The 23464-nt window shown below is 44.6% G+C and overlaps 2 protein-coding genes across 4 annotated transcripts in view; one reads left to right on the forward strand and one right to left on the reverse strand.

The window, feature by feature from the left end:
• Positions 1-4995, forward strand: part of LOC106590347 (rho GTPase-activating protein 18) — a 45517-nt gene extending 40522 nt beyond the window's left edge. For all 3 annotated transcript variants that reach the window (XM_014181269.2, XM_014181271.2, XM_014181270.2), the window contains exons 12-15: positions 2307-2438; positions 2667-2794; positions 2911-2975; positions 3080-4995. In XM_014181269.2, coding sequence (XP_014036744.1) covers positions 2307-2438; positions 2667-2794; positions 2911-2975; positions 3080-3171 — 417 coding nt within the window. In that variant the 3' untranslated portion in view covers positions 3172-4995. The remainder of the gene's footprint in view (positions 1-2306; positions 2439-2666; positions 2795-2910; positions 2976-3079) is intronic.
• Positions 4996-5434: 439 nt separating this feature from the next.
• The window catches only part of lama1 (laminin, alpha 1), a 63302-nt gene continuing 45272 nt past the window's right edge, over positions 5435-23464 (reverse strand). Inside the window, exons 34-57 of the mRNA XM_014181268.2 lie at positions 21590-21800; positions 19093-19209; positions 18622-18785; positions 16741-16879; positions 16391-16493; positions 16186-16302; positions 15829-16011; positions 15392-15546; positions 15103-15246; positions 14466-14747; positions 14013-14285; positions 13703-13847; positions 13374-13515; positions 13041-13155; positions 12001-12168; positions 11705-11856; positions 11162-11341; positions 10750-10939; positions 10508-10614; positions 8197-8386; positions 7434-7586; positions 6609-6762; positions 5981-6331; positions 5435-5794 (exon numbers count right to left, since the gene is read on the reverse strand). Of these exons, the coding sequence (XP_014036743.1) occupies positions 5634-5794; positions 5981-6331; positions 6609-6762; positions 7434-7586; positions 8197-8386; positions 10508-10614; positions 10750-10939; positions 11162-11341; positions 11705-11856; positions 12001-12168; positions 13041-13155; positions 13374-13515; positions 13703-13847; positions 14013-14285; positions 14466-14747; positions 15103-15246; positions 15392-15546; positions 15829-16011; positions 16186-16302; positions 16391-16493; positions 16741-16879; positions 18622-18785; positions 19093-19209; positions 21590-21800 (4096 nt within the window). The 3' untranslated portion in view covers positions 5435-5633. The remainder of the gene's footprint in view (positions 5795-5980; positions 6332-6608; positions 6763-7433; positions 7587-8196; positions 8387-10507; positions 10615-10749; positions 10940-11161; positions 11342-11704; positions 11857-12000; positions 12169-13040; positions 13156-13373; positions 13516-13702; positions 13848-14012; positions 14286-14465; positions 14748-15102; positions 15247-15391; positions 15547-15828; positions 16012-16185; positions 16303-16390; positions 16494-16740; positions 16880-18621; positions 18786-19092; positions 19210-21589; positions 21801-23464) is intronic.

Here is a 23464-nt window from a genome sequence, read left to right on the forward strand (position 1 = left end):
TTTCCCAAATTGGTGGTTGATAGATTACATCTATACTAGAGGTCGACCGATTAATCGGAATGGCCGATTAATTGGGGCCGATTTCAAGTTTAAAAAATATATATACATTTATTTATTTTAAAACATTTTACACCTTTATTTAACTAGGCAAGTCAGATTAAGAACACATTCTTATTTTCAATGACGGCATAGGAACGGGGGTTAACTGCCTTGTTCAGAGGCAGAACAACAGATTTTTACCTTGTCACCTCTGCGATTCGTTTTTGCAACCTTCCGTTTACGAGTCCAACGCTCTAACCACCTGCCTTACATTGCACTCCACGAGGAGCCTGCGTGGCAGGCTGACTACCTGTTACGCAAGGGCAGCAAGAAGCCAAGGTAAGTTGCTAGCTAGCATTAAACTTATAAAAACTATCCATCTTAACATAATCACTAGTTAACTACACGTGGTTGATGATATTACTAGTTTATCTAGCGTGTCCTGCGTTGCATATAATCGATGCGGTGCCTGTTAATTTCTCATCGAATCACAGCCTACTTCGACAAACGGTGATGATTTAACAAGCGCATTTGCGAAAAAAGCACTGTCGTTGCACCAGTGTACCTAACCATAAACATCAATGCCTTTCTTTAAAATCAATACACAAGTATATATTTTTAAACCTGCATATTTAGTTAATATCTTATAACTAGGGAAGTTGTGTCACTTTTCTTGCGTTCCGTGCAAGCAGGCACGGTATATACAGCAGTTTGGGCCACCTGGCTCATTGCGAACTGTGTGAAGTCCATTTATTCCTAACAAAGGTCGTAATTAATTTGCCAGAATTGTACATAATTGTGACTTAACATTGAAGGTTGTGCAATGTAACAGGAATATTTAGACTTAGGGATGCCACCCGTTAGATAAAATATGGAACGGTTCCGTATTTCACTGAAAGAATAAACGTTTCATTTTTTAAATGATAGTTTCTGGATTCAACCATATTAATGACCAAAGGCTCATATTTCTGTGTGTTATTATGTTATAATTAAGTCTATGATTTGATATTTGATAGAGCAGTCTGACTGAGCGATGGTAGGCAGCAGCAGGCTCATAAGCATTCATTCAAACAGCACCTTCGTGTGTTTTGCCAGCAGCTCTTCGCAATTCTTCAAGCATTGCGCTGTTTATGACTTCAAGCCTATCAACCCCCAAGATTAGGCTGGTGTAACCGATGTGAAATGGCTAGCTAGTTAGCGGGGTGTGCGCTAATAGCGTTTCAAACGTCACTCACTGAGACTTGGGAGTGGTTGTTCCCCTTCCTCTACATGGGTAACGCTGCTTCGAGGGTGGCTGTTGTCGATGTGTTCCTGGTTCGAGCCCAGGTAGGAGCGAGGAGAGGGACGGAAGCTATACTGTTACACTGGCAATACTAAAGTGCCTATAAGAACATCCAATAGTCAAAGGTAGATGAAATACAAATCGTATAGAGAGAAATAGTCCTATAATTCCTATAATAACTACAACCTAAAACTTCTTACCTGGGAATATTGAAGACTGTCAAAAGGAACCACCAGCTTTCATATGTTGTCATGTTCTGAGCAAGGAACTTAAACGTTAGCTTTTTTTACATGGCACATATTGCACTTTTACTTTCTTCTCCAACACTTTGTTTTTGCATTATTTAAACCAAATTGAACATGTTTCATTATTTATTTGAGGCTAAATTGATAGTATTTATGTATTATATTAAGTTAAAATAAGTGTTGATTCAGTATTGTTGTAATTGTCATTATTACAAATAAATACATTTAAAAAATCGCCAGATTAATCGGTATCGGCTTTTTTTGGGCCTCCAATAATCGGTATCGGCGTTGAAAAATCATAATCGGTCGACCTCTAATCTATACTTCTCCAGCATAGCATCTGCAATTTTAAGACTTCCAGTACAACTTCTGTAATTTCGCTGAACAAAAACCTCACTTTCAGTAATTCAAGATAAGTCATTTTTTATGTAAACCTTGAGCCTGGTTAAACAAGACTGAAAGCTGAGCTCACCATTGTTTTACTGGAATAAAGTTTTTATGACAATGAGGGAAGTGATCCAGGCACGTTGTATGAAATGCGAAGAGACGAAGAGCAGCTTGACCCACATCTGGGGACTGCTGCCTGACCTATTAGAATACAATGCATAGTACAATGAAAATGCAATGAAAATGCAATGTCACTATAGGCCAAATCATCAAGCCTCCGGGCAGAAGGGGAGAAAGTGAAGAGAAAGAGAGGGAGGATGGAGAGATTAATAGGTATATTGTTCTCTCCTCAGGTGCCCTGCTTTCTCATCTCCCACGTGAGGAAGTTGAATGAGGCTAGCAAGAAGCCACCCAGCTCAGAGAAGACCAAAAGGAAGCTGCTACTGATGAGGAAGAGGAACGCTGAGAAGACTGAGAGGAGCGAGGTAATGATTACTGACTTTATGGACTCTAAACTACTTTAACCCCAACTTGAAATGGTCAATTAGATTTATTCTCGATGTTAGTTTGACTAGACAACAATATCATAGGCTATTGGGTGTATGCTTGCTCCTGACAGTACCTAATTGGATGCGGTCACCAGTACCTTTCAGCATGAGATTTACTCATGTAATGGGACTTGAATTGAAGTTGGGTCTTTTCTTTGTCCACAGTTGACTGACCTCCGAGAAGGGGTCATCAGGGTTCACGCCCCACTACACGCTAAGATCTCCATGGCGATCCAGTTGGACAATGAGACCAAGGCCAAAGATGTGACGGCGCGCTTCGATTATGAGAACGGGTAAGTGGAGGAAGAGTGATGATTACTTATTTCTTCAATGCCTCTGTTGATGTTGCTAATGCATACTATAGGGATGTCTGGGTTTATTCAAATCATTATCTTTTTTTATCTCGCAGTCGTGGCTCCAGAAGCACTAGCCAGAGGCCAGTACAGTATTTGTTTGAGGTCGGAGGAAACATAGGTATATATGATTACATCACTGTTTTACTCAAATTATTTTCAAACAAAGTATTATTGTCATTTCTGTCTTCTTTAATCGAACTAAAACAAGACTTTTCTCTCTAGGCGAGCGCTGCTTGGACCCTGAGACTCACCTACTAGACGTGTACCATGTGAATCCGCACTGTGAATGGCTTTTAAAACCCAAGACCACGTGAGAAATGAGGACTCACTCACTCAACACAGTCAGCAAACTGTACCACTGCCCTCTTGTGGTTGTCCTGGTGAACTGAGCATGCATGGAGGCCTTGTTGACTATAGGTTCAGTTGAGGTTTTATCCTGAACTATGGACCACTAAAAAGAGCAAGAGCTGAAAGAGGAACTATGGAGAGAGACATTCTCCTCCTGAAGGAAGGACTCAGCATAGGCCATGTTCGTGGGATTGAACCTTATAACAAACTACTAAATAGGACAGGATCTCTATACTCTGACTAGCTGGGTTCTGGATGGAAGTATTTGGAGGTGGGACAGCTTTGTGAAGACATGCCCCCCATATGTGACTGACGACATCCCATTGCTTGCCATTTGAATTTTTTTGTGCCAGATATTCACCTCCTGGGTTGTTCTACCAATTCAGTGCCTTTTGAGGACACTAACTTATTTTACACTACCATTTCACTATTAGATACCACTTCATGCAAGACCCAGTTAACATTTACTTGCTATATTTATACCACTAATTTATCCTGCTTATTGTATTATTACACATACTCCATATAACTTTTTTTTAATCATTTATAAGAGCAGCATATTGATTGCAAAAGCATTGGGAGTGAGGAGATTCAGAAGACTAGCAGTTTGGGTTGTTGAGTTCATGATGGTGAGGGACACGTGGAGATGGGATGACCTGATACTGAATACAGACATTGGCTCCGTCTGAAACGTTGTAACAGCTTCGTTTCATGGTCTCCTGTCTTGCTTACCACTGATCTGTGTCTAGAACTGATCAGGACAAGGCAGGTGAAAACAACATAGTGGAAACCTATCCAGTCCTTTCACCTGTCAGCTCATGTCTTTGATGACCACTAAGGAGAGGAAGTGGTTTCAGAGTACTGAGACGTAGGCCCACATCAGGACTGTGACCAACGATTCAGGCTATTGTCAAGGCCACCTTTTTTGCTTTTTGGATTTGCATGTTGAGCACTAAAATAAAAAGGTCCAGAACTTAAACATCTCCCTCCTGACACATCGCCCCGCCCCAATGGACTGTGAATGTTGTACATGTGACTTGTAGAAAACAATGTACACACTACACTATGACTTAACAACCCTTTCAACTAATCCTGTATGTCCGGTCTACATAAGAGACATGCATTATTAATGAACTAAACTGACTTTGCATGCCTGGGGAGTGCTTACAATACTTCCTCTAATGAAGGAAAGGAGAAAAGGCATAGAGTGGCCATAAAAAAAAGGCCCTACATAGCAGTGTTTGCCTGTTAGCCTGGCTTCCAAACTGATTTCGCTACATTTCACCATCGTTTAATTTCAACCGATGGTAAGCGCAGTGTTCAGTCTGGTTTAACCAGGCTAGCCCTCGCTTGCTTATGAACTTGTGAATGTTTACTTACAGGGCATGTATGGTTTAGCCCAATCAACCTCTCTCCACTTTATTTTACTCTGTGGTCTTAGGAATTCAATGTTTGCCAGCCTGTGGTTTTTGTTGTTAAAGTATTCTGTGCTTCCAAATTAACCTGCAGCAAATGCATCGACAAAGGTCGTAATGTTGATATGACGTTGTGCAGGACTTTTTTTTTATTATTTTCATCCTTCCAAAGCCAGTGTGAAAACATTTTTTTGTAAATGATTGTGCACCATAGACTCTATGTGTGTATTTTCTGTATATAGAATACTGATTTAGCATTTTTTTAATTTGCATTTATTTTATGAATATTATTTGACCACTGTTGACAGTTTTGGCCAAGTGGCACAATGTATCTGACACAGTAACAACTGAATATAACGTCAAGTTAAAAATTGAGTTGTCTTTCTCACTTGCCTGAGCTGTGTTGTGAAATATGTTACAAAAGATTCTGCTCACTTTCTCCCCCAAAATAGCAAGAACACTAGATTCAGAACATTATTCTGCAGGTACTCCTGGGAAACTATGCAGAAAGACAAACAAACATGGTATAGAACGGATAATATCAGAAGGATGACAGCTTTGGAAGCAGCTTTGATAAGTGTGTTATGCACTGCATAATATGTGGGCAGGCCAATAGTGATGGAGCCTACAGATCAACTATGACTTCACTACAATACAGATATATTTTTATGTAAGTAAGCTATATTTTTTTAAGTATTTTATTAACAAATATTAATTTTCTAGAACATCACATATAAAAACTAAGACATTCTATTGTCCAATTAATTTGGGGGAGTCAAAATGCACAAAAGAACATGCACACCAACACTTGGAATCATGTTAGAAAATGAGTTGATTAAAAAAATAAAATACAAATATTTTCACATTGATCAAACATTACTTCAATCTTTCTTTACAAAACATTACAAATGGACGTCATTTCATAGGTCAAATTTCGATGGTCAAATCACAGGGTCATAGCGTTCGATATGGTTTGGTATGGCTGGTAAAGTTCTGGTATGGTTGTGGCAAGGTTATGTGGCGGTGCTAGGGCAAGAGTGGGGTGACACTCCTTGGAGGGTGAAGGCGGTACTGAAGTCCAGGATGTTGGTCATGTGACCCTTGATCAAGCGGATGTTACGCATACAACCACGGAACGGCATTCTGGATGTCAGGCAGTTCTGTTTCACGCCGACTGTAAAAAGAAAAGAAAAAGAGATGTCAATACATGGGTGCTAACAAATGAATTTACTTGACACTGAAATTGATCAACATCAAAGCAAAGGGGTGACAAAGGCCCAGTCCAGTGAAGTGTCTTGCATTTAGGGTATAGTGGTTGTTTGTGGAAAGAGACTGAAGGTTTTCTAGAGGGGGAACGTACCAGGGAAGCCTCCCACGTAGACCGGGTCCTTGGTCTCAGCCGAGGTGGACTGGGGGTGGGGGTTGTCGGTGAGCACCGTGACTCCGTCCACGGTCAGACTCAGAGCGTTCTTGGTCTTCTTTGCCAGCAGGGTGTGCCAGCGGCCGTCACACAGCCACCAGCCCAGCCGCGAAGTGGCCGACACCCGCCCGGCACCGTTGTTCACGTGGAACACCGCCTGTCCGTGGGCTAGCTCCAGTCCGATGGCGTCCACCTTGGCGCTGCTGACCCCGAGGAGGACTCCATCTGGCACTGTGCTGCGGAACTCCAGAGCCACCTCCATATCTGAGCCCACTTTGTACCCATTCTTTACTGCAGGGGACAAACCATAACAAACCATACAGTCAAGGGCGACACATTAAGGCTCTCCCGTTCATGTTTTTAAACATGTTAAATGTAGCTATGTATTGAGCTTGTTAAAATGATCTCATCCTAAGCATTATTCCGGTTGAAAATGTATCAGAAAGGATGTGGAAATGTAGACTTTTTAAATATAGTCGGCAGAAACATTTTTAAGTGGCTTTTTTGTGTTTTTCGCTTCCCAGAGTCTTTGGCTTGAAGTATGGAGTGTATGGGCGTTAGTACTCACTCAGAGCAGCGTATCCGCTCCCATTGAAGAAGGTCCCGTCCTGGGCTGCGGCGAAGCAGTGCGCAGTGGATTGTTCCGACACTGGACTCTGGGTGTCCAGCTTAACACTGTTCAGCATCACCTTATGGATGCAGCCTGCCAAGCTATGGGTCACCTGCATGAGGGAATATAAATATTAACATTTGGGGTTGTGGATAAACATTTACTCAGCAGAAAATGTACCACCTGCTTTCAACACAAACAATGATATAAAAACTATATTTCAGCATGAATAGGAAGTACACTGACTATACCAAACATTAGGAACTCCTTGCTAATATTGAGTTGACCCCCCTTAGCCCTCAGAACAGCCTCAATTCATTGGGACATGGACTCTATAAGGTGTCGAAAGCGTTCCACAGGGATGCTGGCCCATGTGGGCTCCAATGCTTCCCACAGTTGTGTCAAATTGGCTGGATGCCCTTTGGTTGCTGGACCATTCTTGGTACACATGAGAAACTGTTGAGCGTGAAAAACCCAGCAGCGTTGCAGTTCTTGACACAAACCGGTGCGCCTGGCACCTACTACCATACCCGTTCAAAGGCAGTTAAATCTTTTGTCTTGCCCATTCACCCTCTGAATGGCACACATACACAATCCATGTCTCAATGTTTATAAAATCCTTTAGCCTGTCTCCTCCCCTTCATCTACACTGATTGAAGTGGATTTAACAAGTGATATCAATAAGGGATCATAGACTGACCAGATGAAAGCTGTCATGGAAAGAGCACGTGTTCTTAATGTTTTGTACAATCAGTGCATGTTGTGTGTTGTAGTTTAACTTACGTTGCCTATCTTCTTGGCGTTGTAGGTCTGGGGCAGTCCTCCCAGATACAGCTTGTTCTCCACATCCAGAGTGTTTCCTTTAGCCGGCACTGGAGTTGACGGCTGGCCATCTACACTGATAACCACACTCTTCTTATTGAAGTCTGTCTTCACCTGGACACAGAGTCAGGAAGGGTCAGGAAGGGTCAGGGAGGGTCAGGGAGAGTCAGGGAGAGTCAGGAAGGGTCAGGAAGGGTCAGGAGAGTCAGGGAGAGTCAGGAAGGGTCAGGAGAGTCAGGGAGAGTCGGGGAGAGTCAGGGAGAGTCAGGAAGGGTCAGGAAGGGTCAGGAGAGTCAGGGAGAGTCATGAGAGTCAGGAAGGGTCAGGAGAGTCAGAAGGGTCAGGAGAGTCAGGAAGGGTCAGGAAGGGTCAGGAGAGTCATGAGAGTCAGGAAGGGTCGGGAGAGTCAGGAAGGGTCAGGAAGGGTCAGGAGAGTCAGGGAAAGTCAGGAGAGTCAGGAGAGTCATGAGAGTCAGGAAGGGTCAGGAGGGTCAGGGAGAGTCAGGAAGGGTCAGGAGAGTCAGGGAAAGTCAGGAGAGTCAGGAGAGTCATGACAACCTGCATGGTAATATCACTGCCTTCAGTTATGATCTGAAACGAACTTGAATTGGGACATACTTGAGCTTTTGTATTCATTAATAATATTGTTATGCGTCCCCTGAATCGACAACAAACACTGCAATCTACTATCGCTCTTGGCCCAAAAGGGTGTATAGTCACTAACTGTGTGCCACTGGCCATCGTTGACGGGCACAGGGAAGGTGGCGGTGGCAGGGCCGCTGCCCTTGTCACAGGTGAAGAACAGATGTCCTCCCAGCAGCTGCAGAGTGGCGTAGTCCATCTGGTTGGCATGGGCCATGTAGTAGATCAAACCACTCTGGGCATAGGTACGCACCGACAGCTCCAGAGAGAAACTGTCAGGGAGAGAAGCGAGAAGAGATAGGAAGTATTTAAGCTACTGACAAAGCTATATTTTGAGGTAGCTATGATTTACTGTAAGATAAAGACTTTTGTTAATGCTTTGGTAGACCTATATATAGACAATGAATGGAGATGACAATTTGTGGATAATTGTCAATAATACACAATTGAAGTGGACATTTGTTTAGGAGTGCCAACCAATCTCATAATAATCATATATTGATGAATGCATCCACCAACCCTAGCCGGGTCTCACAACATGTTTGGCATGACAGTGACAATAGGAGTTGGCAAAAGCATAAGCAGATCTGGGACCAAGCTAATTGAACTGTGCCTTCCTCTCAATCACAAACAATGTACGCTACAGCGAAACACTTGAGAAGAGTTCTAGCTAAGTCAATGGGAATGTGTAACATTAGCCCTGCTCGTTTGTGCCTCGTGAATAATAAATATTTAAACAAAGAGAATGGGCCACAGCCGAGACAGGAAATTAGGTAGACCTTGGGGAGGCTATTATAATTCTTCTCTTTAATGAAGAGATATGCACTCATGCTCAGAGAAAAGCAATCAACGATGATGGCCTTAAGAGGCAATTCACTATCCTGTATGTTACACGACGTGGCCAAAAGTATGTGGACACTTGCTCGTCGAACATCTCATTCCTAAATCATGGGCATTGATATGGAGTCGGTCCCCGCTTTGCTGCTATAACAGCCTCCACTCTTCTGGGAAGGCTTTCCACTAGATGTTGGAACATTTCTGCAGGGACTTGCTTCCATTCAGCCACAAGAGCATTAGTGAGGTCGGGCACTGATGTTGGGCGATTAGGCCTGGCTCTCAGTCGGCGTTCCAATTCATCCCAAAGGTGTTCGTTGGGGTTGAGGTCAGGGTTCTGTGCAGGCCAGTCAAGTTCTTCTATACCAATCTTGACAAAGCATTTCTGTATGGACCTCGCTTTGGAACTAAGGGGCCTAGCCGAACCATGAAAAACAGCCCCAGATAATTATTCCTCCTCCACCAAACTGTACAGTTGGCACTATGCATTGGTAGTGTTCTCCTGGCATCCGCCAAACCCAGATTAGTCCATCAGACTGCCAGATGGTGAAGCGTGATTCATCACTCCAGAGAACGCGTTTCCACTGCTCCAGAGTCCAATGACGGCAAGCTTGACACCACTCCAGCTGACGCTTGGCATTGCGCATGGTGATCTTAGGTTTGTGTGCGGCTGCTCAGCCATCAAACCTAATTTCAAAAACTCCCGACTCCACTTTGTCCATGACAGCCAACAGAGGCTCATCATAGGACACCCCTTCTTACATGTGTCTCTTAGGGTCAATTTCAATGAGTTTAAGTTGTATTTTTGTAATAAAACGTTGCTTCCAGAGCCAGTTTGGATCTTGGTAGAGAACAGACGATTTTTACGCGCTACACACTTCAGCACTCAGCGGTCACGTTCTGTGAGCTTGTATGGCCTACCACTTTGCGGCTGAGCTGTTGTTGCTCCTTCACAATAACAGCACCTACAGTTGACCGGGGCAGCTCTAGGGTGGAAATTTGACAAACTGACTTGTTGGAAAGCTGGCATCCTATGACGGTGCCATGTTGAAAGTCACTGAGCTATTCAGTACGGGCCATTCTCCTGGCAGTGTTTGTCTATGATGATTGCATGGCTGTGTGCTCAATTTTATACATCTGTCAACAACGGGTGTGGCTGAAATGGCCAAATCCACTAATTTGAAGGGGTGTCCACATACACTGCATGGTCAAAAGTATAGGCCTATGCTCTCCATTACAGGAAGAGTACTAAGTATGATGGTTGTCGAGCACACCAAGGCAAAGTATTAGCTAAGCAGCTAGAACACCTTCCTACACCATTTCAATATACTGGAATGCTGGCTTGAACCTGTTTTACACAAATAGCTATGGGCCAACTGATATCAAGGCTAACATGACTCAAATTAGATCCAACACTATGAAGTGAGGATCCCTAAAGAAATGAATATAAAATCGTGACAATCATAGAAATGAAATAGAATATGATCTCTGATAAAAACCATGCTGTGTAATCTGATGTTTTGAAGGGAGAGGGTAGTTCAACGAGCCTCAGTACTGACCTCCTCCTCACTGTGTTGGGGTTGATGCTGAGGACCATGTGACTGTGTCTGGAGATGCCAAACTGCTGGGCCTCTGGGATGGATGAGGTGTTGTCCATCGATGCACACTGGAGACAAACAGAGGGACCACAGAACGATGACGGACAACACGAGGTACTATCTGTGACAACATGGTGACCTGTTTGAAGAGCTACCGTACAGTAAATCCCAATAGATAAGAGGTGTGTGTGTGTCTGCTGTACCGTGAGTGTGCCGGGGGTGAGCGCGTTGAGCTGGCCGGGGGGTGGTGGAGGGGTCCTGGCAGGGTCCGGAGTGGGCTCGGCCTCTAGGTCAGCGTCGTCAGGTAGGAGGACCCTTTTAGGCCTCTCCTCCAATAGACAGCTGTCCATGTCCACGTTGTGGTACCTCACAGCAGCTGACAGGTCCAACAACCTATAGGGACACAGCACAACACGGGTCAGACCAAAGAGTAACCACCAAGGCCCCAATTGAGGAGGGATGTCATACTCCTTGTTAACAGCGACCCAAAACAATATTCCTCTAGATAATGCTTAGCCTTGCAAACATACTTATGGCATCCTCGATTAAAAACATGAATTGCTCCAGCACAGTGTGACAAATGAAGTATCATAGTGTACTGGGTGTGTGACTCACTTGGCGTCCAGGGCCAGGTTCCTGATGCAGCCGTAGAAGGAGGAAGTGGTTCGGAGCAGCCCGGCGCCCTCTCCTGGTGGGACCCCGCCCATGTACAGAGAGGTGAGGCTCAGAGAGGCCTTCTCTGAGGACAGACGTACCATCTCCTGGTGGTCCTCATCCACTAGTACAACCAGCATCCTGGATGGATGACACACACAGTGTCAATAATAACAATATATTATTCCATACTGGACAATATGATTATTAAAAGATACAATCTGCAATATTTACTGCTGTTCAATGGCCATTTCAAAGTTGATTTAATCCCATGGCAGTTGTTATATATATCCATCCTTTGTATCATACCGAGGGTAGGCCTATGTATAACATCAGCATAGAAAGTTATTGAATAAGGTCACAGGCAACACGATAAATGCAGATAATCGTGTGTGCGGAAGTATAATTTCAAATGACATCATTTATAATGACTGAGCCATCCATCAGCATAAAATCATGACAGATGTTACAGGTTAATCAGTCCCTCTTCCTGGTGCCACTCACTTCCTGTTCCTCTGCAGGATGACCGAGTGCTCCTGTCCGTCACTGAAGCTCCCAGAGCGTGATTTGACCACAACCTTGTGGATGCTCCCACCCTCTGCCATGTTGACGTGAACCTCCAAGCGCCCCGAAATCAGCATGACTGCCAGGAAGGGCTGGACACAAACACACAGAAAACATGGTCAATATACGGTTGAACCATAAGTTATTTTGGCAACATTATAAAGATTTATTACTAATGAACTTGTATGAGCTCTTATAATGTCTCATTTTTTATCACAGTATATCTGTGGCCTTACCTGGCGAGCCTGTCTGCTTTTGCGGGTGCCTGCCTTGCTGAAGCCTGCCAGGATTATGCCAGTGTCATTGCGGGTAGAGAAGGAGGCCAACAGCTCCCCCTGGGGGTCGAGAGACACAGACGGCAGCTCCACATAGCCCTCTCTCAGTACAGACACACTGCGGATGGGCTGGAACACACACACAAGTTACTCTTAGGGAATATGGAAAGTCTTTTTGCATTCAGTGTAAGATGACTCAACAATATGCCATTATCATGTACTGCTGGGCATCTTCCTCTTTACAGAAATCGACAACAGAAAAATTCAAATGCCAAGACTGTCACTATTCACTCTTCCCAATATTGCTGAGTCTACCTTTAATTTGTCTAGAGAGGAAGAAGGCCCCTGAAGAAAGGTTCTTTACTTTCAGCCTTTCATACCTCTAACACACAGCCTTTCTTACCACTAACACACAGCCTTTCATACCTCTAACACACAGCCTTTCTTACCACTAACACACAGCCTTTCATACCTCTAACACACAGCCTTTCATACCTCTAACACACAGCCTTTCATACCTCTAACACACAGCCTTTCTTACCTCTAACACACAGCCTTTCATACCTCTAACACACAGCCTTTCATACCTCTAACACACAGCCTTTCTTACCACTAACACACAGCCTTTCATACCTCTAACACACAGCCTTTCTTACCACTAACACACAGCCTTTCTTACCACTAACACACAGCCTTTCATACCTCTAACACACAGCCTTTCTTACCTCTAACACACAGCCTTTCTTACCTCTAACACACAGCCTTTCATACCTCTAACACACAGCCTTTCTTACCACTAACACACAGCCTTTCTTACCACTAACACACAGCCTTTCTTACCACTAACACACAGCCTTTCTTACCTCTAACACACAGCCTTTCTTACCACTAACACACAGCCTTTCTTACCTCTAACACACAGCCTTTCTTACCTCTAACACACAGCCTTTCTTACCTCTAACACACAGCCTTTCTTACCTCTAACACACAGCCTTTCTTACCTCTAACACACAGCCTTTCTTGACACCATAGGAGTCTCGGAGCAGGTCAAAGTTGGAGCGGGCGATCTCCATGTTTTTGATGCAGCCCACATAGGACCGTGCTACTACTTGTCTCCTGCAAAAATAATTAAATTCACAATTTACCTCGTTTATTTTACTTAATGTAAAAAAACTGAAAAAAATACAAAAACACACCAATTCACACACTAAGCTCAATATTTACATAATAAGTAGGAGCTCCACCAAATATATATTAATGACAGCAATACAAATGCATATCAACTAGGAATATCTTGCAGGTAGGTGAAGTATGCGCCAAAGTAGTTCCAGTACCTGATAGGGCGAGACATGGGCAGTCCCCCGATGTAGATTGGGTCCAGGTCGGAGCGGTTGAGGTCGGAGGCGGTTCCAGGAGACTCCGCCTCCATGATCTCTTTCTCTGATGAGTTATCTGCCGCCATCACCGCCATATAAACTAGGAGGGGAGAGATACAATACTTTACATGACATAGACATTATACCAGGTTAACTACAACACAATAGGGGTATGAATTGTGTGTCCATAAAGTGCAAGGGAGAAATGAGAAGAAGAATATGTGACCCCAAAAATGTTTAGTTGTCAACTCTACCCTATAAATATGAGCCTATGACCTTTGACCCACCTTTGCGTTTGTTCCTCTGCAGGGTGATCTTGTACCAGCTGCCGGTGTTGTAGGCTTTGTTGGAGGTGAGGGTCAGAGGGCCAGAGCCCAGTTCAAAGGTCAGACGCACTTGGCCCTCCACCAGCTCAATGGACAGGAAGTCCCTCTGGAATGACAAATATACACATTAATCTATCAATCAATCTTTATTGTCCCCACAGGTGAATTGAATTACACCAGAGGATAATAGCTGACCACTATGTGCTAGCTAGGCTACAAATACAGACTGTTCAGTGTGGTTGTAGAGTGTGTGGGCCAGCAGGGGGCGTACCGTGCCGTTGGAGGCCAGGTAGAGCAGCAGGCCGTTGGGGGAGAGGGTCTTGAACAGCATGACGATGGAGGTGGAGGTGGAGCGGAGGGGCTTCTCTACCACTGAGTAGCCACTGCCATCAAAGTGGAAGGACGTCTCCTCTGTCTGCGGACTCATGAAGCAGCCGCGACACTGGCCCTCCCTCTCAGCGTAGTTCCACAGCCCGATGTTCTTCTCGTTGAGCGACGCCTCCCCCATACAGCCCTTAAACTGGGTCATTTTCACCACAGAGGACTGTAGACACAAAAGAGATTGAATCAGTTGTTTTAGATTACACTGTTTTATTAGTGGGGAAAACATCATGAAATATGTTGAATCAACTTGAATTGAATGAGTTCAAGTTCTCAAGGACCCAAGGTGCTGGCTAGAACCATGGCTGAGTGAAAAATACCAAGACAGATCTTAATACTGTACCTTGATCTGGCCTCCCAGGCCACCAACGAATATTAGGGTGGACTTGTTGACTTCCAGGATCGTAGCGGAGCCTGGTGAGGTGGTCTTGACCGCGGGCAGGGGTTCTGACTCCAGCTGGTGGACTGACAGTGTGCCGTGCCTCCCAAAGCGCGTGGCGTTGATGCGGTGCCACTTGTTGTTGTTGATCTGGACGTCGGGGTACTCCAGCTTGGCGTGGCCTGAACCCGCGTCCCACAGGTATGCCACCTTGCCATGCTGCATCTCCACCGCCATGAAGTCCACCTGATATTCAGCGTAAAATTATACATTTACTTTACACATTTATTTCCCTGATTAAAATGCTAATCATTTTATAACATTTTTGACATGCGTTTTTCTGGATTTTTTTGTTGTTATTCTGTCTCTCACTGTTCAAATAAACCTACTATTAAAATGATAGACTGATCATTTCTTTGTAAGTGGGCAAACGTACAAAATCAGCAGGGGATCAAATACTTTTTCCCCCCACTGTAGTTATAAATCAACCATCTGGTTGGATGTAGATTAAATACAGTAGACTTTAGTTTAAAACGGACTTATGGGTAATCATGATTAGGTACGTCATGGGATATTCAGTACGTGTCAGTGTGTGACTTACGCTGGAGCTGCTGCCCATGTAGAAGAGCAGGTTGTCAGGCTCGCTGGTCTTGACGGTCATGGTAAGAGTGTTGAAGTTACTGGAGGATACCTCAGGTTTGTAGGCCCTCACACAGTTTTTGTCTGCCAGCACTGCCACCTTGATCTATACAGGAGAGAGCAGGACATAAACAGGATTACAATTAAAAGCAGAGGGCGTGTGTGTGTGTGTGTGTGTGTGTGTGTGTGTGTGTGTGTGTGTGTGTGTGTGTGTGTGTGTGTGTGTGTGTGTGTGTGTAGAAGTGACTAACAGAGGCAGCCTGTTTGCGAGCCTGGTTGATCATCTCTCTGATCTCAGACAGGTTTCTGCTCAGATTCTCCCCCAGGGTCTTCAGGGGTTTGAGACGGTCATACAGTCTCTCTGTACGACTCTCTGCCTCCTTCAGCTTAGACTCAGCTGTCCTGGCTGAGAAGGACAACAGATAGGACAGGTTCAGGATACTTACATCATCTTACTCATTCCTGTTAGTCACATTATTATCTAGAAATCTAAAGTGATATGACAAGATAACATGATAACATTTTACTAGCATTAGACAGGTATTTGGGGCACTACTTGCCTTTAAATGTAGTGTCGTTTAATGTGGAAAGGACGGAAGCAAAGATGAAAAACGCTTCCATTACAAAGTTGCTGGCTATAATCTAGCTAGGACCATAGTTGGATGTCTGAATGATGTATTAGTCTCACCAGTGGATTGTGAGTCGGAGAACAGCTGGTTGGTGTTGGAGATGCTGGTTTTGGCCTGTGCCACAGCCGTGCTGGACTTCTCCAGTCTGACCCGGAGCTCCTCCAGGCGCTCCAGCGCCCTCTGTAGGGAAGCGTTGGCCAAGGCAGCCTGCTCCTTGGCATCCAGCACCTGCTCACTGGTGCCTACAGGGGGCAGAACAGGCAACGTCACACAAACTGTTTCCCCCCTGTCTAGCGTGCCTCTGAGTTTGTGATAAAGTGTTAAATATATGACTTATGTCTACAGTATGTTAAAGCAGAAAGGATATATAAAAGGACAGTTGAGTTGACAGGGCAGCAGATGGCAGTGCCACTCACCGTTGGGCAGGCTGTGGAGCAGGGCGCCTTGCTCTGGGATGAGACGGCTGGTGTTACAGAGTTTCTCTTTCAGCAAGGCCATTCTGTCTGTCACATCACTGATGTTAGCCAGAAAACCTAGGGAGGACACACACATATATCATTTACTACCATAAGGCATCGTGTGTGTGTGTGTGTGTGTGTGTGTGTGCATACTCCAACTCACCCTCAGTGCTGTTTCTCAGGGTTAGACTCTCAGCCAGAATCTTCTCACTACACTGCACAGCCTCAGATCCCAGATCAGTGAGAGACTCCTCTGGCTGGACAGTCTACAGTCAACACACAGAGTTATTTACAACACTCCTATAGCTAGCAGGTTTCTGACCCACAACACACTTCACATCCAATGTAGCAGTGGTTATTCTATAGCCTGGTCCCAGATCTGTTTTGTGCTGTCTTGCAAAATCCTATATTGTTTGGCATGACAATGACCATAGACAGCACAAACAGATTTGGGACCAGTTATTCTATTATTTGATGTTGATACTGATGTCCACTAAATGAGTGTTGACTCACCATATTGAGGGCCATAGTAGCAGTCAGGTTGGCTAGGTTAGCCATCTCCTCTGCATGCTGGACGTTAGCTCTGATGTTAGAGTTGCCATGCTCTGCGCTGGTGGCGTTCAGAGTGGTATTCATCACCTCCACTAGAGAGCTACATACAGGAAGAGGAAGTTAGGCTGATGTACTGTACATGTATGGACTAAATCGCTATTACAGTGAGGGGAAAAAGTATTTGATCCCCTGCTGATTTTGTACATTTGTCCACTGACAAGGAAATGATCAGTCTATCATTTTAATGGTAGGTTTATTTGAACAGTGAGAGACAGAATAACAACAAAAAAATCCAGAAAAACGCATGTCAAAAATGTTATAAATTGATTTGCATTTTAATGAGGGAAATAAGTATCTGACCCCCTCTCAATCAGAAAGATTTCTGGCTCCCAGGTGTCTTTTATACAGGTAACGAGCTGAGATTAGGAGCACACTCTTAAAGGGAGTGCTCCTAATCTCAGTTTGTTACCTGTAAAAAAGACACCTATCCACAGAAGCAATCAATCAATCAGATTCCAAACTCTCCACCATGGCCAAGACCAAAGAGCTCTCCAAGGATGTCAGGGACAAGATTGTAGACCTACACAAGGCTGGAATGGGCAACAAGACCATCGCCAAGCAGCTTGGTGAGAAGGTGACAACAGTTGGTGCGATTATTCGCAAATGGAAGAAACACAAAAGAACTGTCAATCTCCCTCGGCCTGGGGCTCCATGCAAGATCTCACCTCGTGGAGTTGCAATGATCATGAGAACGGTGAGGAATCAGCCCAGAACTACACGGGAGGATCTTGTCAATGATCTCAATGCAGCTGGGACCATAGTCACCAAGAAAACAATTGGTAACACACTAAGCCGTGAAGGACTGAAATCCTGCAGCGCCCGCAAGGTCCCCCTGCTCAAGAAAGCACATATACACGCCCGTCTGAAGTTTGCCAATGAACATCTGAATGATTCAGAGGACAACTGGGTGAAAGTGTTGTGGTCAGATGAGACCAAAATGGAGCTCTTTGGCATCAACTCGCCGTGTTTGGTGGAGGAGGAATGCTGCCTATGACCCCAAGAACACCATCCCCACCGTCAAACATGGAGGTGGAAACATTATGCTTTGGGGGTGTTTTTCTGCTAAGGGGACAGGACAACTTCACTGCATCATAGGGACGATGGACGGGGCCATGTACCATCAAAGCCAGGGCATTGAAAATGGGTCATGGATGGGTATTCCAGCATGACAATGACCCAAAACACACGGCCAAGGCAACAAAGGAGTGGCTCAAGAAGAAGCACATTAAGGTCCTGGAGTGGCCTAGCCAGTCTCCAGACCTTAATCCCATAGAAAATCTGTGGAGGGAGCTGAAGGTTCGAGTTGCCAAACGTCAGCCTCGAAACCTTAATGACTTGGAGAAGATCTACAAAGAGGAGTGGGACAAAATCCCTCCTGAGATGTGTGCAAACCTGGTGGCACACTACAAGAAACGTCTGACCTCTGTGATTGCCAACAAGGGTTTTGCCACCAAGTATTAAGTCATGTTTTGCAGAGGGGTCAAATACTTATTTCCCTAATTAAAATGCAAATCATTTTATGACATTTTTGACATGCGTTTTTCTGGATATTTTTGTTGTTATTCTGTCTCTCACTTTTCAAATAAACCTACCATTAAAATTATAGACTGATCATTTCTTTGTCAGTGGGAAAACGTACAAAATCAGCAGGGGATCAAATACTTTTTTCCATCACTGTATATCTATTTAGTATTTTTTTCTATGGCCTAATGTTAGTGATGACGAGGCATTTTGAAAAACATAGACAAAGATACATATGTTGAAGTTCACGCACACACACACCTCTGCAGACCCTGGGCCTTCTTGCTGAGTTCCCGGGCGTGGTCCTCAGCCTTGTAGACCAGCTCCAGAGCATCTCTCTTCCTCAGCTCCATCACCAGAGTGTCCACATGCTTCCTCAACATGGGGTTCCACTGCTCCAGCTGGTCCTTGGCCCCCTCCAGCTGCTGTACAGGTCACACACACACACACACACACACACACACACACACACACACACACACACACACACACACACACACACACACACACACACACACACAGAGAAACCAGTTCAAACACAGATCCTACAAGCAATACAGTCTTTTTAAAACACAGCACAATTTTTTTAAATGTAAAGTGACTTCCTGCTTAAATAAAGATTAAATCAACACATTCACACAATAAGGGAATGCTACTTTATTGCAGTTATACAGTATATCCCCTTTATTTGATATAGATATGGTGGTAATGTGGCGTTATGGTGTGACTTACAGAGGTGATGTTGCTCATGTCCTCTGCTAGATTGACAGCATCGACCAGGATGTCCTGAGTCTCCTCTAGTTGGGTTTCTGCTGTCTGGTTCAGCCGGCTCACATTCTGCTTCAGATCCTACACACACAGAGACAACACAGTCTAAATACTTCTACTGGAGAAATGTATAGACCCTCTACAGTTACGATTTTTGAAGATGACCAAAAGTCCAAATCAAATCCCTTCACAAAGTACATTTGACATGTATATTCCTACATTTTAATAAAAGTGACCTGATATGATTTGGCATTTGGCACAGATCAATGGCAAACTCAACTACATGTTATTTATGTTATGTTAAAGTTCTTGAGTATAGTGTGTATAGTAAGTGTGAATACTGAGTACAGAGATTATAGTAGAATAGAATATAATAGAATACATGTAATATAATATAACTTTGTCCATCCAGGATACACATATACACACATTCTCATATCAGACACATTTAAACCAGTCAGTCCATCATGCTGCATACACTAACAACATAGAGGACATTAATACATTCACTCACAACCGACCACTGTCCCAACTGCACTAGATAGATAAGTACATATACTGATACAATTTACTTTGCATTTAGTAATCCAACAGCACAAGGAACAAATTAATATTTGAGTACTGAATACACTGATTATACACTGCTCAAAAAAATAAAGGGAACACTTAAACAACACAATGTAACTCCAAGTCAATCACACTTCTGTGAAATCAAACTGTCCACTTAGGAAGCAACACTGATTGACAATACATTTCACATGCTATTGTGCAAATGGAATAGACAACAGGTGGAAATTATAGGCAATTAGCAAGACATCCCCAATAAAGGAGTGGTTCTGCAGGTGGGGACCACAGACCACTTCTCAGTTCCTATGCTTCCTGGCTGATGTTTTGGTCACTTTTGAATGCTGGCGGTGCTTTCACTCTAGTGGTAGCATGAGACGGAGTCTACAACCCACACAAGTGGCTCAGGTAGTGCAGCTCATCCAGGATGGCACATCAATGCGAGCTGTGGCAAGAAGGTTTGCTGTGTCTGTCAGCGTAGTGTCCAGATCATGGAGGCACTACCAGGAGACAGGCCAGTACATCAGTAGACGTGGAGGTAGCCGTAGGAGGGCAACAACCCAGCAGCAGGACCGCTACCTCCGCCTTTGTGCAAGGAGGAGCAGGAGAAGCACTGCCAGAGCACTGCAAAATGACCTCCTGCAGGCCACAAATGTGCATGTGTCTGCTCAAACGGCCAGAAACAGACTCCATGAGGGTGGTATGAGGGCCCGACGTCCACAGGTGGGGGTTGTGCTTACAGCCCAACACCGTGCAGGACGTTTGGCATTTGCCAGAGAACACCAAGATTGGCAAATTCGCCACTGGCGCCCTGTACTCTTCACAGATGAAAGCAGGTTCACACTGAGCACGTGACAGACATGACAGAGTCTGGAGACGCTCTGGAGAATGTTCTGCTGCCTGCAACATCCTCCAGCATGACCGGTTTGGCGGTGGGTCAGTCATGGTGTGGGGTGGCATTTCTTTGGGGGGCCGCACAGCCCTCCATGTGCTCGCCAGAGGTAGCCTGACTGCCATTAGGTACCGAGATGAGATCCTCAGACCCCTTGTGAGACCATATGCTGGTGCGGTTGGCCCTGGGTTCCTCCTAATGCAAGACAATGCTAGACCTCATGTGGCTGGAGTGTGTCAGCAGTTCCTGCAAGAGGAAGGCATTGATGCTATAGACTTGCCCGGCCGTTCCCCAGACCTGAATCCAATTGAGCACATCTGGGACATCATGTCTCGCTCCATCCACCAACGCCACGTTGCACCACAGACTGTCCAGGAGTTGGCGGATGCTTTAGTCCAGGTCTGGGAGGAGATCCCTCAGGAGACCATCCGCCACCTCATCAGGAGCATGCCCAGGCGTTGTAGGGAGGTCATACAGGCACGTGGAGGCCACACACATTACTGAGCCTCATTTTGACTTGTTTTAAGGACATTACATCAAAGTTAGATCAGCCTGTAGTGTGGTTTTCCACTTTAATTTTGAGTATGACTCCAAATCCAGACCTCCATGGGTTGATAAATTGGATTTCCATTGATTATTTTTGTGTGATTTTGTTGTCAGCACATTCAACTATGTAAAGAAAAAAGTATTTAATAAGATTATTTCTTTCATTCAGATCTAGGATGTGTTGTTTAAGTGTTCCCTTTATTTTTTTGAGCAGTATAGTAAGTGTGGTACAGTGATTATAGTAAGTTTGGTAGAGTGATTATAGTGAGTGTGAGTACTCAGTACAGTGATTATAGTAAGTGTGAGTACAGTGATTATAGTAAGTTTGGTAGAGTGATTATAGTGAGTATGAGTACTCAGTACAGTGATTATAGTAAGTGTGAGTACAGTGATTATAGTAAGTGTGAGTACAGTGATTATAGTAAGTGTGAGTACAGTGATTATAGTAAGTGTACTCACCTGGTACTCTGGCAGGTTGGTGTGGATGCTCCCCAGCAGGGTGTGTGTGTGGTTGTTGTTCTCCCTGGCAGTCATCAGTAGGGCATGGGCATCCTCTAGCTGTTGGAGGTGTTCAGTCAGGGTGGTAGAGATGTTGAGGGTCTGGGACTCTATCGCCCCCTGGGGCTCCAGAAGGTCCTTCAGTACCCTCTGGAGGAGAGCCTCAGTAGCACTGTGGTACAGGTCAGGATTAGTCACTTTATAAATATACATTCATCAAATCAAAATCAAATCAAACTTTATTTGTCACATGCGCCGAATACAACAAGTGTAGACCTTACTGTGAAATGCTTACTTACAAGCCCTTAACCAACAGTGCAGTTCAAGAAGAGTTAAGAAAATATTTACCCCAAAAAGAATAATAAAAAGCAACACAATAACGAGGCTACATACAGGGGGTACCGGTACCGAGTCAGTGTGCGAGAGTACAGGTTAGTTGAGGTAATTTGTACAAGTACTGTTGGTAGGGGTGAAGTGACTATGCATAGATAATAAACATCAAGTAGCAGCAGTGTACAAAGGGGGGGGGGCATGCAGTGTATGTGGACACCTCTTCAAATGAGTGGATTCGGCTATTTCAGCCACACCCGTTGTTGACAGGTGTATAAAATTGAGCACACAGCCATGCAATCACCATAGACAAACATTGCCAGGAGAATGGCCCGTACTGAATAGCTTAGTGACTTTCAACATGGCACCGTCATAGGATGCCAGCTTTCCAACAAGTCAGTTTGTCAAATTTCCACACTAGAGCTACCCCAGTCAACTGTAAGTGCTATTATTGTGAAGGAGCAACAACAGCTCAGCCGCAAAGTAGTAGGCCATACAAGCTCACAGAACGGGACCGCTGAGTGCTGAAGTGTGTAGCGCGTAAAAATCGTCTGTTCTCTACCAAGTTCCAAACTGGCTCTGGAAGCAACGTTTTATTACAAAAATACAAGTTAAACTCATTGAAATTGACCCTAAGAGACACATGTAAGAAGGGGTGTCGTATGATGAGCCTCTGTTGGCTGTCATGGACAAAGTGAAGTCGGGAGTTTTTGAAATGGGTTTTGATGGCTGAGCAGCCGCACACAAACCTAAGATCACCATGCGCAATGCCAAGCGTCAGCTGGAGTGGTGTCAAGCTTGCCGCCATTGGACTCTGGAGCAGTGGAAACGCGTTCTCTGGAGTGATGAATCACGCTTCACCAAATCAAATCAAAAAATCAAATCAAACTTTATTTGCCACATGCACCGAATACAACAAGTGTAGACTTTACCGTGAAATGCTTACTTACAAGCCCTTAACCAACAGCGCAGTTCAAGAAGAAGAAAATATTTACCAAGTAGGCTAAAATAAAAAGTAATAATGAAAAGTAACACAATAAGAACAACAATAACGAGGCTATATACCAGTACCGAGACAGTGTGCAGGGATACAGGCTAGTTGAGGTAATGTGTACATGTAGGTGGGGGAGAAGTGACTATGCATAGGTAACAAACAAATAGCAAGTAGCAGCAGTGTTCAAGAGGGGGGGGTCAATGTAAATAGTCCGGTGACGATTTTATTAACTGTTCAGCAGTCTTATGGCTTGGGGGTAGAAGCTGTTGAGGAGCCTTTTGGTCCTAGACTTGGCGCTCCGGTACCGCTTGCCGTGCGGTAGCAGAGAAAACAGTCTATAACTTGGGTGACCGGAGTCTCTGACAATTTTATGGGCTTTCCTCTGACACTGCCTATTATATAGGTCCTGGATGGCAGGAAGCTTGGCCCCGGTGATGTACTGGGCCGTACGCACTACCCTCTGTAGTGCCTTAAGGTCAGATGCCAAGCAGTTGCCATACCAGGCGGTGATG

This window comes from Salmo salar, chromosome ssa29 (genome assembly GCF_905237065.1).
Source record: "Salmo salar chromosome ssa29, Ssal_v3.1, whole genome shotgun sequence".
NCBI classification, from domain to species: Eukaryota; Metazoa; Chordata; class Actinopteri; order Salmoniformes; family Salmonidae; genus Salmo; species Salmo salar.